General features: G+C 45.4%; 1 protein-coding gene across 2 annotated transcripts in view; it reads right to left on the reverse strand.

The window, feature by feature from the left end:
• The window catches only part of LOC137539198 (polycystin-1-like protein 2), a 232,689-nt gene that overhangs the window by 199,236 nt on the left and 14,423 nt on the right, over positions 1 to 19,030 (reverse strand). Inside the window, exon 2 of one of the 2 annotated variants that reach the window (XM_068261717.1) lies at positions 16,661 to 16,888. In XM_068261717.1, the coding sequence (XP_068117818.1) occupies positions 16,661 to 16,685 (25 nt within the window). In that variant the 5' untranslated portion in view covers positions 16,686 to 16,888. Of the gene's footprint in view, positions 1 to 2,217; positions 2,288 to 16,660; positions 16,889 to 19,030 lie in introns of both variants that reach the window. The other variant, XM_068261716.1, reaches the window with a different exon arrangement.

A 19,030-nucleotide genomic window follows, 5' to 3' on the forward strand; every position in this document is an offset into this window, starting at 1 on the left:
CAAAAGCTCGCAAACTTGGTCATTGAGTAATTGTGTGTTAGGGTTAGAAAAAGCAGGCAGAGCCAACCCCAGCCAAATAGATACCCGGGCAATGCCGTGTCATCAGATAGTGTTTATAGATAGATAGATAGATAGATAGATAGATAGATAGATAGATAGATGTTTAGATTGTGGGAAATAAAAAACAAAAAACAATGCTCACCAGTGAACTGTTCCGGCCATCACTAACAGTACAATACATATATTATGTAAGTATAACAAGTATTTATCTCCTTATCTGTGTTTTTTCCTGGGATAGTATGGCTGTCCCTGCTGCTTTAAGTCCCTTCCACACTTGTGTGTTGCTTATCGTGTTTTCAGCCAAGCACAATGTATATTACACAAGGACTTTAGAAGTGCAATGACTGCACTGTCTGATGTTTCCAATCATGGGTTGCGCTTCAGCATGGTAACGCACTGCATGGTTGCATGCAATATTGTGCAAACGCAGTGCCAATAAATGAATGCCACCTATGCTGCATTGGAAAGGGCAATGCAAGTGCTGTGCATTGCTATGGCCACCTGCGTTGCACACAGCGTGCAAGCGGGAAACGGCCTTATGCCACACTGACATGGCTGCTGTTTAAACTTCAAACCTAGTTTTTCAAGTGTTGAAAAGAAAATAAGAATCAGGAAGTCTAGGAAAGTTCTGTTAACAATTAGTTCTACAGATGCAATTATCTCATAAGTTTACTTTCACTTCAGGTTGCCCTTCAGGATCCAACCGGCTGCCTCAACCAAGAATGTTCTAGAATGTGCACAAGTCTTTCCTATGAGGTGTGGGGAGTTATAATGGCCACACTTAGTATGTAGGGGAGCCAGGAGGGGGGTATACAGATACAACCGCTAGTGACAAAAAGTAATTAGGGCAGCGGAAAAGATCGTCGGATCGCCCCGCCACCCCTAGACCTCCTCCACACTTTTAGAATGATGACTAGGGCCACACCGATTTTGCACGATCCCTCCCACCCGGGCAGTAGCTCTTTCGCCCATCGGGCCACTGCTATAGACACATCCCCTCCAGAATCATCAGGCACAGGAGAACCTATTTCCCCCAAGCAGACCTCCTGCAGCCCTACCCCCCCCCCCCATCAGGCATGCACTCCTTAGTGCAGTACTTTCCCTTCACCCTAATTTGCTTTCGAGTTCTGCATTGCTAGTTTCCTGTGCTCTTAAAGGCGCGTACACACGCCATACTGTAGCTAATGACGAGTCCGTCAGACCCTCCCGCTAGGCGGATGTTCTGCCGACAGTAGGACGTGTGTACACGCTGTCGGCAGAAACAGTCTTATCAGTCTTCCGGCAGCGTGTACACACATCCTACTGTCGGCAAAATGCCCGCCCAGCGGGAGGGTCTGACAGATCCGTCGTTAGCTACAATATGGCGGGTGTACGCACCTTAAAGGGGAACTTCAGCCTAAACAAACATACTGTCATTAAGTTATGTTAATTCAAATAGATAGGTAATATAATCTCTTATATATATGAAAGGAGGTGACAGGAAGCATGAGACACAGTTCCAACTGTCCTGTGTCCTGATCCCACCTCCCAGCTGCGCGCATTAGGCAATGAGAACAACAACATCAGAAATCCCATCATGCTTTGCACAGCATCAGGACAAAAATTCCGGGGCAGATTTCTTTGATGGGGCAGAGCTTAGCTTCTGTGCAGCTAAAAATGAGGCTTGGGTAAGAAAAACAAAGTTCTGATGCTGTGAAACTGTTAAAGAAACACCAAGGCTTTTCAGTGCTGCTGAGTAGATTTTTAGTCTGGAGGTTGACTTTAATGTATACGGGTATGACAATTGTCGTACTTGGCGAATAAAGTTGATTCTGAGATTTGCTTTAAACTCACTATATAGTATAATGTACCGCAGCAAAATGTCATTTTATAAAGTTTAAAAAACAAACATTTTTCTTTTAATATTCTTTAAATTAATTTAAAAAAAAATTACAAAGTCTTTTTGAAAACTTTTTTTGACTTGTTCCCATATTGGTGACCTTTTGTATCGGCGGGACCTTCGTAAGTCGGGTGTTTGTAAGTCAGTCACTACCTGTATTATTATGTTTTTTACAAAACCTTTTAATGCTTATATATCAAATAAATGTTCCGTTAAAAGAACATAAAACTCTGCCGAAGCAATGCAGATAAAATTGAAACTCGTCTATCTTGACTCACCTGCTGTATTCTGTCCTTGTCCCATGTTAGTGCAGAATCTCTCCATTCTTGCAAGTCCTGTTGTCCGAAACTGTGAAGGAGGAGGAGGAATATTGGAATATTTAGCAATATAAATTATTATATAATATAATTTATTATAAATTATTTAGCAATATATTTAGCAATATATTTAGCAATATATAAATATTTTGCAATGAGGAATATCAGATCTCTGATAGTTAGTGATGAGCGTAATAGCCCAATTACGATTACGCAAAATTTCACGTAATTTGTGAAATTACAACTATGGCTGTAATACAAATTTCACGAATTTCCCGAGATTAAGAGAAATTTCGTGTTTATGGGGAATCTTGTTGCTATAAACTGTTCTTATATCACCTTGCTTCGACACCACCGTCTCACAGACTGTGAGATCACTTGACTCTCCACACAGCAAACAGGAGATAGACTTTCTCAGGCTTCTTCAATATTTACGTTATTTATTCAGGAAACAGGAATACAGATAGATACATTCATCATATCCTAGCCATGCCAATCTTCATGTTGCGTTACAAGCTCGTGATTAGACTCCCTGCTGAAGTCAATCAGGTACCTTCTTCCTAACTACGTTACACTAAACTACCTATGTACAGCATACATTATATCAGATTACAGAAAGGAAGAACATGCTTAGAGGTCCCAGTCGGCCTTGCGAGCTAGTGCGGAAGGAAGAAGCAGAATGCTCTCTCCATCGCTCACTCCGGGTTTAATACCGACTAGGAAAGAGTTAAATATGACATCATCTTCGCCACCCCCTAGATCAGATTATTGGTGGACCCACTCGTGGTGTCATCATACCCACCTACTTGATTAATAATCAATGAGGCATTTGACCTAAATGCAGGAATGTGGATGTTTAGTAAATATGGCCGATGTTTACTGTTCCTGTGGTGTACGTGGAGGTCAGAGTAGGCCGATGGCCTTCTTTTAGGAACATGTTCTCAGTATCTGCGTGTATCCTCTGCTACACGCAGACCCTGAGATGCCTCTGCCTGCATCACAAAACCTCTATTGATTTTAAAGGCATACACTGCGGACAAGCCTTTTACATAAAACTCAGGCCAAGTAACTGAGGCCTACTTAAATTATAACAATCCCCCCTAAAACGGCTTGACCCGCAGATCCCAGCATTTGAACCTCCCAGTACCTGGTTTCTTTCTTTTATGTTTCACTTTTCGATGTTCGTGCTCACACACCTTCTCTGCTCTCGGTGGTTACCCCTTGAAGAGAGAGAGCACGACCTCTTGGTCTTCCTGTAACCAGGCTCTCTGGGGAGGCCCTACTTCTAAATCCCTCTATACCACATGCTCAGCATTTGCGTCACTTGCGTATCACTCACAAACTTGCATGACCACAGAAAAGTGAAACTCGTTTGGTTGTTACTCAAGGGAGCAGTGCCAGGTGCCTTCTAAAAGAACGCCTTTATACAATCAGCTCCATCACAGGTACTACTAAACCTATACCTGTAACCCTGTATATCTCTTAATTTGAAAATATTGGTTCAGGAGATTGTTTATGAGGCACCAATCTCTGGACCAGGTTAATTTGTTTTACGTAATTTTAACACGCAACCTCACCTGGATAATGATGCCTAACGTTGTCATCCCCATCCAGATGACCAGTGGGTGTAGAAAAACTTCGGAACTGCAGAGGCCCAGTCCGAGTGTCCCTGGAACATCACCGGAACCTTTGTCCACCAGGTCAGACTGGCACTCACCTGCTCATTTTTGTGTTCTACCTCGTTAAGATCACCTGTATCATGGTGAAATCTTACCTCTAACTTAGTGTACTGTTTGTTTAACCTTTGTAACAAAATGTGGTCGTCTTGGATCAAACCCTGTTCCCCTTTGTCCCATGTCGTGTTCTCTTTCAGGACGGGAACTACCCGTGAAGCTTTGCACTTTAGAGTTCTCTTAACAATTTGAGAAACAACGTCATCCAACCTGGATGACTGGATCCATATGGGATCTCCGCTCCCACAATATGTTCCCCTTGGAAAATCTCCCTTATCGGAACAATTATGAGAATATACCTTGAATGTATCATTAGACCTTATGTTAAAAAACCAAACCTTTCCTTCAGCCACCGGAACAATCGGTTGGGCTTCAGGGTGGATCTTTTGAATGGTATCCTCGCATTCTGCGTTCTTGAGCTTGCAGGCTTCTTCACTAAATTTGACTTGCCCCGGCCAACGCAGGTACTTCTGCAAGAATTGCCCGCATGAGGACAACTCTACTTGCTTCACCTCCCCGTCTAGCACCAAAAAAGGTTGACCTCTCAGGTCCTGGTGTGAGACACGGGTTGAGGTGGGAACTAAGGGAGTGGCGGTGCCTAAAGGAATGTTGCACCGTTTCCCTTTGTTCACCCAAACATCTCGAAGCTGCCATGCAAAAGATCCTTCTCCAGAAAAATCGCTATACCTCCCCTTGTCCAATCTCAGTTGGACAGGATCTTTTAGCATCTCCCTGACAACATATGTCCCCAACTGTCCTGATTGGACCTCTTCCCCCCTTATGTCCCGAGGCACAATATGTACCTGAGGTCGGGAAGACTGTACTCTCTGCAATTTTTCAATTAAGAGTACCTCTTCACTTACCCAACTATCATGAGGATAAGCTGCTGCATATGGACTGTGTAATATCGTCCCCTGTTGTGACCCGTGTGGTGTGAATGGGGTTCCCTGTGTTGGCGTTCCCTCCCCCGGGACCGCTCTCCCCACCCTCTTTGTCATCTGGAAATGTGGCTTGATCTCGATTTTTACTTCTTGTTTCGAGAACCACCCACCCTCGGCTTTCCAGCCTTTACGTGTGTATAGTTGTTTCAGAGGCACTCTCTGTTGGTAGCTCCAGAGTGTGATGTTGTCCCCCGCGTCTCTCCGGCAGGGGAATTGACGCCTCCTACTCGTTCCTCTCCAATCTGGAACCATCTCACTCTGCATAACCAAGACAAGGTACCCCTGAATCACACACTCCACCTTTTGCACGTACCCATTGTACTGCAATGTACCTTTTAACAAACCTTTGGATCGGTGCGTCGATTCTGGGAGTGTGGTACTCAATAGCAGATTTACACTGCCATTCAATTCCCACTGCCCGCACACCTGACCCTTCAGACCTTTCACCCCCCTTGTGCCCTGAAATTTGTTTTCTCCTGGCACAAGTGCTCTTTTCCTCCGTCCCTGCATGGTCCATCTGTGCCAAGCGGAGGGAGGTGTGGAAGGATTAGTACCTTTGTCACCCAACATTAACATGCTTGGGCCTTGCATTCTCATTAACCTCTTATTATACATGAGAATGTCCTCTCTTCGTTCTCCTAGGACGGAATGGCAACCTAGGATCACCATCAGCACGGTACTCTTCATTATAAAAGCACCACCTTGGGAAAGAAAAACATTAGCAATTTGCACTATGCTTTGCTCAGTCAGTTTTTTTAGACGTTTTCCGATCTCAGGAACCTCGGTTTTTAGTCTCTTTCCAATTTCAGAAATCTCGTGTTTTAGTCTCTTTCCAATTTCAGGAATCTCGTGTTTCTCCAAACTTAGATTGGCATCTGGAACCTTTCGCTTATCCGACTGACATCTCCATCTTTGCTGCCAGCACTGCAGCTGTCTCGAGTCCATATTGCCCAACTCCTGAAATCAAAATACAAACAAATAACAATAACAATAACAATAATATTTATATAGCGCTTTTCTCCCTGGGGACTCAAAGCGCTGTGACCCTGCATTATGCAGTCTCAAAGGCTCGGGAAAAGAGGTGAGTTTTAAGCCTTTTTTTAAAGCTGTCCAGAGAAGGAGCCTCTCGTACTGATTGTGGAAGTGAGTTCCATAGAGTAGGGGCTGCGTAGGAAAAGGCCCGAGCACCAAATGTTAAGTGTATCCTGGGAATAACCAGCTTCATCTTGTTGGCAGAGCGGAGGGTGCGTGAAGGGGCATAAAGTTCCAATAGATCCGCTATGTATTTGGGTCCCATGTGGTGTAGAGCCTTGAATGTCAGCAGGCAGATCTTAAAATTGATTCTCCATTTTACTGGCAACCAGTGAAGAGTTTGCAGTACTGGGGTGATGTGTGAGCTGCGGGGGGCATTGGCTAGGAGTCTGGCTGCAGCATTCTGTACTAGCTGTAAGGGGCGCAGAGCCTTATCTGTAGATCCGATGAACAGGGCGTTGCAGTAGTCTAGGCGGGAGGATACAAATGCGTGAACCAGGGCAGGTAGGTCTTCAGCTGGGATAAGGTGTTTGATTTTCGCTATATTTCTTAGATGGAAGAAGGAAGACTTGACGACAGCTGATACCTGCTGTCTGAGTTTTAGATTTCCATCCAGGATCACCCCAAGGTTTCGCACAGAGTCTTTATACTGTACAGTATCTCTCCCAATTGCTAGTTTGAGGTGGTGAGCGTTTTGAACTTTATCCATCATGTGTGGACCACCTACCACCAACACCTCTGTTTTGTCAGAGTTCAGCCTCAGCCAGCTGGTGTTCATCCAATTTTGTAAATCCACTAGACACGCATTTATGGATGCTGATGGGTCTTGGGTGCCAGGCTTGAAGGACAGATACAGTTGTGTGTCATCTGCATAACAATGGTATCCTAGGCCATAGTTCTGGATTATTTTGCCCAGTGGGAGCATATAGGCTGCAAAGAGTAATGGTGATAGTACAGAACCCTGTGGAACTCCATAGGCAAGTGGCACTGGATTAGAGTAGTGTGTGCCCAGACATACTTGCTGTGTCCTGCCAGATAGGAAGGTCTGAAACCATCTAAGAACAGTACCCCTTAGGCCACAGTAATTCTTCAGTCGCTGGATTAGTATTTCATGGTCCACAGTATCAAATGCTGCTGACAAGTCAAGAAGAATCAGAATTGAGCAATCACCCTTGTCCCTTGCAGTAAGTAGATCATTCATTACTCGGACTAATGCTGTTTCAGTGCTGTGCCTTTTCCTGAATCCTGACTGAAAAGTATCAAAGATGTTGTTATCTGTAAGCCTGGCTTCTAGCTGGTTGGCGACTGCTTTCTCGATAACTTTTGATAGGAATGGTAAGTTCGCCACAGGTCTGTAGTTGGTTACAGAATCAGGATCTAGTGATGGTTTCTTCAGGAGGGGTTTTATGATTGCTTTCTTTAGTTCTTCTGGGAAAAGACCACTTTGCAAGGAGCACTGAGTGATTTTGTGAAGTGCTGGCCTGATCAGCTCTGGGCACTGCATTAAGGATCCAGTTGGGCCAGGATCCAGGTCGCAGGTAGTGGGGCGGAGACTTTGAATGAGAATTCCAAAATCTTCTACACTCAGAGTGTCAAAGACTTGCCATGGTGGTACGGTAGTAGGCATATGCAACGTCCAGTGGTCAATTGATGTAGTTGGTGTAATGCTGGCACGGATGGTAGACACCTTGTTTGTGAAGAAGGCAGAGAATTCTTCACACCTTTCCCTGGAGTATGTGGTTGGGGCTTTTAGGCAGGAAGGATTGCAGAGTGATTCCACTGTGTGGAAGAGTTGAGCAGCTCTGTTGTTGGCTGTAGATATTTTGTGCGAGATAAAGTCTGATTTTTTTCTTGGTTATTGCTTGTTGGTATTGTCTGAGGTGTTGAACTAGGCTAGATTTGTGCTCCTCAGTCCCTGATTTACGCCACTGTCTTTCTAGTCTGCGCCCTTTCTTTTTTAGATCCATGATGGTTTTGTCAAACCAATTAGCTTTCTGCTTTTTGGTTGCTGATTTGGTGCGCCATGGGGCAATACTGTCCAGTGTTTCATATATCGTGGTGTTGTACTGGGTTACTAGAGTGTTTGGGTCCATTTGGCTGTGGAGCAGATTTGTAAAATCCAGGTTGGCAGTTATCCTCTCCGGTGTTAATTTACTCAGGGGACGGGTTTTGATTGTTTCTTTAGGGAGCTGCTTGATAGGGTGATGTTCAATAGTAAACTGTATTATGTGATGGTCTGACCACACCACTGGGGTTACTGTTATGTTACTAATGTCCATTCCGAGGTGGAACAGTAAGTCTAGCGTATGCCCTCCTCTGTGGGTAGCAGATTTTACAACTTGTGTGAAGCCTAGTCCACCCATGAGATTTATTAGTTCATTTGCATCTTGTGATTGAGTGTTATCAGCCCGGACGTTGAAGTCACCAAGGATGATCCATCTCGGATAAGACAGAGTTAGCATTGCCAGAAGTTCTGAGAATTCCTGTAGGAATGGGTCAGCATCTCCGGGGGGACGATAAACCACTAAAATTTTGAAGCCTTTACCAGCTGAGATCTGGGCACCTATACATTCAAAAGACTTTGTTGAGCCAACATTCAGGGCCCTGAGCTGCAGAGTTGTTTTGCCACAAATTGCTACACCCCCTCCTCTGCGGTCTCGTCTTCCCTCACTTAGGACTGAGTAATTGTATGGGATGGTTGCTTCCAGTGTGGGGCCCGCATTGGCATCAATCCAGGTTTCAGTGATGCATGAAAAATCGCATGTCTGAATAAGGTCCGCAATAATGGCTGTCTTATTGTTTATAGAGCGGGCATTGCAGAGCAATGCAGTGACTGCATGGGGCTTAGCAATGGCGACTGGGTTCACTGCCGGGGTGTTACTGCATCTCTGACTAGGGACATGGTAACTTCTGCTACTTTCAGCCTCTGATTTCCAGTAAACATCACTGGAGATCGCTGGAAAGTTCTTTCCCTTGAATGGGCCTGGGTCCCTGAAGTTGGACTGAGACTGAGTGTGGCACTTTTTATGGGCCTGGCCGCCTTTTTTACCTCTGTGCGTTTTATTTAAAATCCCTAGAGATTGCAGCAAATTAGCTTGTTTTTTTCCAATGTGAGATGCAGCTCTCAATGGCCTGAGAGATAGTAAGAAGCTGGCTGTATAGATTAACATTGCTCTTTGTGAAGGAATGGGTTAAGTTAGCTCTTCCTTTGATTGTTGTTGTTTATCAGTGGGGGGTAGACAAAAGCAAATGCTGGCCTTCAGAATCTGCTACAAGAGGTGTGAAAAGTCCATTGATATGCAGAAGCATGGGGCCTACTAAGGTTTACTTAGAAAGGCAATGGAGTCAATATAATTTCAGCCTCTGAATGCATTTCAAGTATTTGTACAGTCTGCAAAAACGGATTGCCAGCTGAAGGATATTACTGCTGTTTGAGGAAGGAGGATGAATTCCCTTACCTTGGGAAGAAGACTTGGGAAGGTAGGAGATCTGCTTGCTGTGTTGCCTGGACATGCTTTTTATTGTGTTGGTTTGTTTGAAGCTGTGGACCTCATGAGTATCCAGGTGGAGAAATCCTATTCCATTGTGTGTCCTTGTAGGAGTAGAGAAGGCTTTTGTTTGTTTGTTTGTGTGGATTATCAGCTTCCCAATCCCATGCAGGACTCCAAAACCAAGGTCAGTTACACATGACTTTCATGGTGAGTACAATCCAGCTTGTAACTTAGCCATCCATAAACTTCCACGTTTCCCAGAAGGTTCCAGTTGTAGCCAGAGAGTTCATGGTGCAGAATCTGTAAGTATTTTTGTTCCTTCTGTGCATATGTGATTAATGCTTCCCAGAGCCGAGACAAGGTGTGGAGCAGGTAAAAGGAGAGGCTGCCATCTTGAGCGCGCTCATAATATTATCAATTCTTATTCATGATTTGGGATTCGCCCTGCGGCTTGTACTTTTTACACTTTAAATTGATCAATATATACCGTAATTGATCTCGTTGCTTTATGGTTCTCATGAACTCTGTTTACTCTTATTGGTAGATTGGAGTTAAACTTCACCCCCCTACCTCAGTACTATCCTCAGTACTTACCTGTTTAAAATATGCTCCCGCGGACTTCACCTCTGGAAGCTCTCACCTCATTGCAGCTCACTCCACATCCCCCCCTATCTGTCCATGCGCGGCCGTCGCATGCACAGATTACGGATGCCACACCTGTCGCTGCTTTGCAGGTGAGCCTGCAATGCTCTTACTCATTTTCGCATTAACTTATCTAGAACTTCATCGCGATACCAGCTCTGCTAGAAATTCTGTGTGTTGTACCCTCTGATCAATGTTTGCCGTGCCACTATCTAAACTGCAAAAAAAAAAAAAATGGCTGCCTCCCTGTAGGAAGGAGCATTTAACACTTAAACTACACCGGGTGCAGGGCTAAGCATACCAGCGTCACATGCCTGTATGCAGATCCCTGACTGCCCACGTGGTAGGTAGTCACATGGCAAACACCGTACTGATACACTGTCACTCTGTACATGGCAATTCTTTCATTTGTATAATTGCCCCATGAACTGCTGTCAATTCTTGTTCTTTGTGCTACAATTGATAGGAGCTGGAAAAAAACATATTTGACCAATCAGTGGACGAAAAAAAATGCACAAAAAACAGCCCCAGCCCAGCATAGACCTCTTAGTCAAGCTCTGGCCCTGTCCACGACAAAAACCGGAAAAAAACGTTACCGCTCTGCAGCAGCGGCGACGGAAACCCGGATTGGTTAACTCCCTTTTTTCCAACTCCGGCACCCCCCTGATGCACTGTCCCCCCCTATACTCTATTGGGAACTCATGCTGCACCACCCATTAAGGTGCCCCACTTACAGGAATAATCCCGTAAGCAACTCAGTACAGACACTTTCCTGACCTGCACTGCTACGTGTGTCCCTGCACCTAGCTGGGACACACTTCCCATCCGTGCTCCTGCTAATCTGACAGTAATAGCTTGGTGCACGTATCCTGGCATTCCTTTCCATGGACTCAGGGAAAAACTCTGGGGAAATACTTCGAGAACCGAGACACACAGTAGCATGTCTCTGTATTTCTACCCCCTTCCCTTTCAGCTGTTCTGCCCGGAGCCGCGAGCACAGCCTGACGTGACGTGGATCCCCCAGCCCCTCCTCCCCCCTGCCATGACGTGTGGGGGCCATGACTCTTCGGGGCGGGCTCTCTCAACTGCCGCCATTTTAAGTCCTGGACTGCCAGCTAAGATGGCTGCTCCCATAGCAGCCTCTCGTTCCTATAAACTTTAGGAGAGAAACAAACTCACACAAAACATACATTTTTTTATGCATAGTTACACAGCATCTATCCACAGTGCACAAAGATCAGCCTCAGCATTCCTTCACGTCTCAGCTGTAATCCGAACTGCAATCAGACATACGGATCCCCAGAGACGTAGGAATCTTTCTCACTCTATCACAGACATAACTAAAAACCGCCCGACCGAGCTATACGACTCCAAACCACTTTAACTGTTTTAACTGTTAACATCCCAGCTAGAACTTCTTCTGAGACCGTTATCAGCCGGAGCTCGCCACACACCCAACAACACAATACAGACATTGAAAAACATGTTAGCAGCAGCACCGACTGGAAATGCGAAAAACTTGCAGAACATCTCACAAACAGAACGACACTCGCTTTCCTCTTCTCTCTCTCTATCCCCTCTCAGCTGGCATCACTCCCAGAATCATAATCAGTACACTAGGCAGACCGTGACATACTCAGAGGGAAGAGAGAGACAGAGAAAAAAAAAACATCTGCCACACAGGAACGTTAAATCCTAAGAAAAAATCAAAGCACCTAAACTCTGAACACCGCACTACGTATTTACAACGGAGCTGCTGCTATCCTCGCCCCTCCCACCACGCACGGGAAAGATGAGAAGCCCGCAGCCTCCAGCACTACCGAAATACGCAGACTCCAGACTGCAAATAACACAGAATGTACACATTAACACATTATCCTTTCCAAATACAACACAGATAACGCCATATAACAATGTAAATCATACTTGCCTGAGCAGAGGACTTCGTACGCCTGCCAATTCGACCAGCTTGTGGCAACTCCACGAAACTGAGTGGATCCCTGGAACTACTGAGCGTCATCTCTGTGTACCCACACTGGCTCAGCGGATCGATCTCCAGCGGCAGCTGCCAGCCGGCCTCGGAGCCTTCCAGTCACCTGCGATCCGGTTTAGGCTATGACTGCGTGCACTTACAGTCAAAGTTTAACATCCACGAGTTTCGCCGCTGGTTTCCTCGAATTGCAGCCCGTGTGCTCGGCTCCCACACACTCACACCAGCTTATCAGTCTCAGCTTGATAAGCTTAACAGTCCGCGTCTATTCCGCTTGTTTTGCTGTGGAATATCTTGAAAACTACTTCGGCCCCGGCCCCGTCTGCCTGTTTTGCTAGGCAGGGAAGAGTTTCAGCACCACTGTTATAAACTGTTCTTATATCACCTTGCTTCGACACCACCGTCTCACAGACTGTGAGATCACTTGACTCTCCACACAGCAAACAGGAGATAGACTTTCTCAGGCTTCTTCAATATTTACGTTATTTATTCAGGAAACAGGAATACAGATAGAGGCCTCTTGCACACTGCAAGCAAATCAGATTCAGATTCAGATTTTTAATCTGTTTTTACATCCGATTCCGATTCAGATTTTTAATCTTAACTGCATGCTGCGTTTTTTGATCCGTTTTTCTGTTGAATGTATTCAAGGAAAATCGGAAACGGAATCGGAATCGGAATCGGAAACGGAATCGGAATCGGAATCGGAAAACGGATTTGCAGTGTGCAGGGAGCCAGATACATTCATCATATCCTAGCCATGCCAATCTTCATGTTGCGTTACAAGCTCGTGATTAGACTCCCTGCTGAAGTCAATCAGGTACCTTCTTCCTAACTACGTTACACTAAACTACCTATGTACAGCATACATTATATCAGATTACAGAAAGGAAGAACATGCTTAGAGGTCCCAGTCGGCCTTGCGAGCTAGTGCGGAAGGAAGAAGCAGAATGCTCTCTCCATCGCTCACTCCGGGTTTAATACCGACTAGGAAAGAGTTAAATATGACATCATCTTCGCCACCCCCTAGATCAGATTATTGGTGGACCCACTCGTGGTGTCATCATACCCACCTACTTGATTAATAATCAATGAGGCATTTGACCTAAATGCAGGAATGTGGATGTTTAGTAAATATGGCCGATGTTTACTGTTCCTGTGGTGTACGTGGAGGTCAGAGTAGTCCGATGGCCTTCTTTTAGGAACATGTTCTCAGTATCTGCGTGTATCTTCTGCTACACGCAGACCCTGAGATGCCTCTGCCTGCATCACAAAACCTCTATTGATTTTAAAGGCATACATTGCGGACAAGCCTTTTACATAAAACTCAGGCCAAGTAACTGAGGCCTACTTAAATTATAACACTTGTAATTACGATAGTTTTTCGTAATTACGATCGTTTACGTAACACAAACAAATCCAAATTTCATGTTCAACATGGAAATTTGTCCGTTCTCAAAATTTTGTTCCAGTCCAAAGCCTCCTGATACATTTAAAGCGACAGCACTTGCAGGTACTTTTGCATTATCAGATATTGCAAGGCCCAAAACCATGTGTCTCAGCATGCATGACCACTATGTGCACCTTGACAAAGAGCACCTGTTTTAGAAGTGGCGGCAGGTAGAGCCTCCTGATACATTTAAAGTGACAGCACGTGCAGAGACCTTTGCATTATCAGATATTGTAAGGCCCAAAACCAAGTGTCTTAACATGATCGATAAATGCACCATGGCAAAGAGCACCAGTCTAAAGGTGGCCACACACGATACAATAAAATTATCCGATTTTACGGCTATTCGATAAAAACGATCGGATCTCCCGAAAAAATCGAAAGCTTTTTTTTTTCATTCGATTGAAAAATCCGATCGGATTTCCCGTTTTCTTCGATTTTGATCGACCTGGAATGCCAGATATTTTTCTTCAACCTTTCTAAAGATTGAATGGTGTGTGTTAGATTGTCAATTTATTAATATACACACCCTAGCAATTTTGTCAGAGTTTCCAATCATTTTTATCATAACTGGGGAAAAATTTAACACAGGTGTGTGGTACATTGGTCAGATTTTTGGAATGTTACAATCAGTCAGAAAAATTGATTGCAATTCTTAAATTGAACAGATATTTAAAAAATTGTATGGTGTGTGGCCACCTTTAGAAGTGGCTGCAGATAGAGCCTCCTGATACATTTAAAGAGACAGCATGTGCAGGGGCCTTTGCATTATCAGTAATTGCAATCAATGAGTGACTTTCCTGAGTTTACTAATTACCTAAATGTGCATAATTACTATTAGAAATGAAATTACATCTATTTTCGTAACTAAATAACTTTGTTTCTATAGAAAACACACCCCTGATGAGTCACGCGTTGTGACGAAATGCGTTGGGTGGAGCCTATTGGACTGTCGGGAACTGCCGGGTCGTTACAGCGGAGCACAGGACACGGAGGGGAAACTAGCGGCGGTGAAGTGGTGCAACCTGCGGGCCTGGCCAGGAGGCACGGGGGAGAGCCCGTTCACAAACTCTGAGCGCTGCTTAAACCCAAAGGAATAGTGAGTGCATTTTTATAATAAAGTTTAATTCTTATCCACGGATTTGCATTATATGATTTATCATCCTGAGGTACATCTAACATCAAGAGCTACCAGCACTCTGATTGGAAGAGGTGGATCATCAGTAAAGAGCCAGGACCGGCCCTAGACTTTTTGCCGCCTGAGGAAAAATTAGAAAAAATCGCCCCCCCCCCCCTCAGCTGTCGGTGGGGGAGGGGGGGGGCGAGCTGGAGGGGTAGCGGGCAGAAAGGGGGTATTGGGCCTAGCGGTGGGGAGGGGGGGTCGGACCACCCCCTCCCTCGCCTGGGTCCCCCGATCTGCGCTCCTCCTTCAGCATTAAGTACCAGCGTGCGTTTGATTAAGAGGCAACGGGCGGGGGAATCACTCACCTCTTCCGCGTTCCATCGTGCGTTCCACTGACTTACAAATACAGTGGGCGGCGTTGCCGGAAGTGACGTCAGTAGAGCACACGATGGAACGCGGAAGAGGTGAGTGATTCCCCCGACCGTTGCCTCTTAATCAAACGCACGCTGGTACTTAACGCTGGAGGAGGAGCGCAGATCGGGGGACCCAGGCGAGGGAGGGGGGTTCCGACCCCCCTCCCCACTGCTAGGCCCAATACCCCCTTTCTGCCAGCTACCCCTGCAGCTCGGCGGGTGGCCCGCAGCATCCATGGACAGGCGGGTGCCGCTCCCCCCCCAGATCTGCCGCCTGGGGCAAATGTTTCACCCCGCCTCATGAGCGGGCCGGCCCTGTAAAGAGCACAGGCGGTGCAGGATATCACGCGAGCGATTTACGACCAATCTAACAGTGGTCATTCGGACGGGGTGAGTGTGATACCATCTAATGTGTACTGCTGATACCTTACATGACGAGTGAATGTATGTGAAGTGGAGCGCTACCCATTACTTTAATACATTGGACTACATCTGGAGCGCATACAATTACTAGAGACTACAACATAATTGCAACAGCGTGATTTGAACCTGTTAAGCGTTTTTATTTGCATAATTTAGATAACAACTACGAAGTGTTTTCTGTGCATACAAACATCCTACTGTAGCGCTTATCTCTAGAATCTATTCTATAGAAAACATGAAATTACAAAATTTGCGCCAAAGCACAAAATTACAAAACCAAAATTTTGCTTACGGAATTCAGAATTACAGTTTGTATAGCAATTACAAAATTACGAATTTGTGTCGTAGCGGCAAAATTTGCATCCGTAATTAAAAGAAACACGAAATTACGAAAAGTTTGGTTCAACACTATTTGAGACATCATGAGGACGATTCATAAAAGTTTACTATAGATGTGGAAGCCAAAAACTGGCCAACTCACAATTTATTTAAACAAAGTTCTTTGTTTGAATCGATAAAAAAAACACACAAAAAAACAAAAATAAAAAACACAAGAGCATGCTTATGTTCACCCTATAAGTTTAGGCACCTACGATACATCAAGGCCCAAAAATTACACAAAAGATATTACAGGAAAAGCAAACATTCTCAAGGTAAGCTGAATCCCTTTGCCATTTATATTAAAGGGACCCTGGACAGTGAAAAAAACAAATCTGGATCCACCGTAGCCAGCGGGGTCCTTCGGGATCCTCTGAACCCCCTCCGTGGTCCTGCTGGTGGCCCCGTTAGCCTGGCGTCTTTGGTTGAAGCACACCTGGCTCGAGCACGCGCGTGTTGCTGTCAGTCTCTTGCACATTCGCGATTCACCGTGCATGTGCAGGAGGCTTACGGCGACCTGCGTGTGATCAAGCCAGGTGTGCGGATAGGTTGCACATGTGCAGCTGCACACAACTTCACCCGAAGTCTCCAGGCTAACAGGGCCCCAGCGGGACCAGGGAGAAGACCCAGAGGGACCTCACTGGCTATGGGAGGCTGGAGGAAGCCCCAGGTAAGTTCAGATTTTTTTTTTTTTCACTGTTCAGTGCCCCTTTAAAGCAGGAGGATCAGCCATACTATGCCAGGGGAAAAAACACATATATAAGTGCATAAATACTTGATCTACTTACATAACACATGTATTGTACTGTCCATGTTTTGAATTCAGTGAATTTTAAATAGTAAATGAAGAGAATTCTGTTCCTGGTGGGAATCATGTCTTTTGCCCACAGTTTGAGGCTGAATACTGATGTCATTTCTTCCCTTATTTTTTTTTTATTTTCTCCTCCAATCGCTGAGTCAGCTCAGCCATGCTTGTAAACACAAAGTGAGCAGAGGATCATGTTTCATTTAGGCAGCTAGGCAGGGAAGAGGAGGAATATATTATAGATAAAAAGAACCCCCAGCATGCAACTGAATGGCAATGGCTATTAAAGGGCCAGTGCTCCTAAAATATGTGATAACTACAAGCCATAACAGCAGAAAAAGTTTTGAACGTTTTGAATGCAGGATTAGCATCTTTATCACTTAATACACTCAGACCAGTTGCTGTTTGAAATTTGATTTTTACGGTGACAATCCCGCTTTAAAGTGACACTGAAGCGGAAAAAAACCTCATGATATAATGAATTAGTCGTGTAATACGGATGATTAATAGAACATTAGTAGCAAAGAAAATAGTATCACGTTTTTATTTTCAGGTATATAGCTTTTTGCATCATTCTCTAATAATTACAGTTTCCACAATACACTCAGCACTTTAAATGATTTCACAGGGCAGGCTTTGAACTATTCTCGGCAGAAAACCATAAACAAAGAAGAAACAATGAGGGACAGTTGAGATAAGTGCCTCAAAAGACTGTGCTGTCCATGACTTTATAAAGTCGCAGAGCTCAGAGAAGCTCTTTTGCATAGATAACAAGTGAAGTGTCTTAACTCTCCCTGTACTGGAAACAATATGAGACTCATATCTGTGCTAATAATGTTTTGTTTCTTAGCAGTACTACACATACAAATCATTATATCATAAGTTTATTTTCACTTCAGATTTCCTTTATTGGTGGTATATAGAGAGCTCCAGACAGCAGGCACACACTACACAGTCCATAACATCTTTCTTGGCAAGTAATAAATTGTCTCCATCCAGCCCTGTGAGGCTGAATTCACAGACAGTACGCGTTGCATAATTCACACATTATAATGTGTGTGAACTGCAATGTACACTACACACATTATACCATACATGTTAATTCAAAGCCTGCATGCAGTGATTTACAATAATCAGGGCCGACCCGCTCATGAGGCGGGGTGAAACATTTGCCTCAGGCGGCAGATCTGGGGGGGCGGCACCCGCCTGTCCATGGATGCTGCGGGCCGCCCCCGCCGAGCTGGAGGGGTAGCTGGCAGAAAGGGGGTATTGGGCCTAGCGGTGGGGAGGGGGGTCGGAACCCCCCTCCCTCGCCTGGGTCCCCCGATCTGCGCTCCTCCTCCAGCGTTAAGTACCAGCGTGCATTTGATTAAGAGGCAACGGGCGGGGGAATCACTCACCTCTTCCGCGTTCCATCGTGTGCTCTACTGACGTCACTTCCGGCAACGCCGCCCACTGTATTGTAAGTGGCCGGCGTTGCAGGAAGTGACGTCAGTGGAGCGCACGATGGAACGCGGAAGAGGTGAGTGATTCCCCCGCTCGTTGCCTCTTAATTAAACGCACGCTGGTACTTAATGCTGAAGGAGGAGCGCAGATCGGGGGACCCAGGCGAGGGAGGGGGTGGTCCGACCCCCCCTCCCCACCGCTGGGCCCAATACCCCCTTTCTGCCCGCTACCCCTCCAGCTCGGTGCCCCCCCCCCCACCGACAGCTGAGGGGGGGGGGGGGCGATTTTTTCTAATTTTTCCTCAGGCGGCAAAAAGTCTAGGGGCGGTCCTGACAATAATGCAATGCTTTACAACCCAGAGATGTGAACAGGCCTATAGAATTGTATGGGCAGTGAGCAGTGAAGTGACATGCAGAATTATTCTGCAACGCAACTGATGCAGTATGAATGCCCCTATGGCCCAGTACACACTGGCATGGATGGAAAACTGATCCGTGTAAACTGATTCGTTCCACCTCCCACGCTCCATTCCGTTCGCACACGGTCAATGCGATGCATCTATCGATCTAGAACAGTTACTGCAGATCCAAACATGTGGTCCGTTCAGCGGATTGTGCGGAATGAATCCGTCTGAATGGACCAATGTGAATAGGTTCATAGGTCAACATTGGATCCATTAGCATCCGTTCAGATTCATTCTGTTAGGATCCGCTAACGATCTGTTTTTAGTGCCAGTGTGGCCCGGGCCTAAGTCAAATAACCCAGTAACATTTTACATAAGGGCTTGTTCACAGGCACATCTGTGCTGCGTCTGTGTTTATAAGCGTTCAACCGCTGAACGCCAAATTACATAAATCGTCATGTCGTTTGAACAGCGGCTGACAAAACTGTTTGCCTGCGGTTGTCA

This window comes from Hyperolius riggenbachi, chromosome 11 (assembly GCF_040937935.1).
Source record: "Hyperolius riggenbachi isolate aHypRig1 chromosome 11, aHypRig1.pri, whole genome shotgun sequence".
NCBI lineage: Eukaryota > Metazoa > Chordata > Amphibia > Anura > Hyperoliidae > Hyperolius > Hyperolius riggenbachi.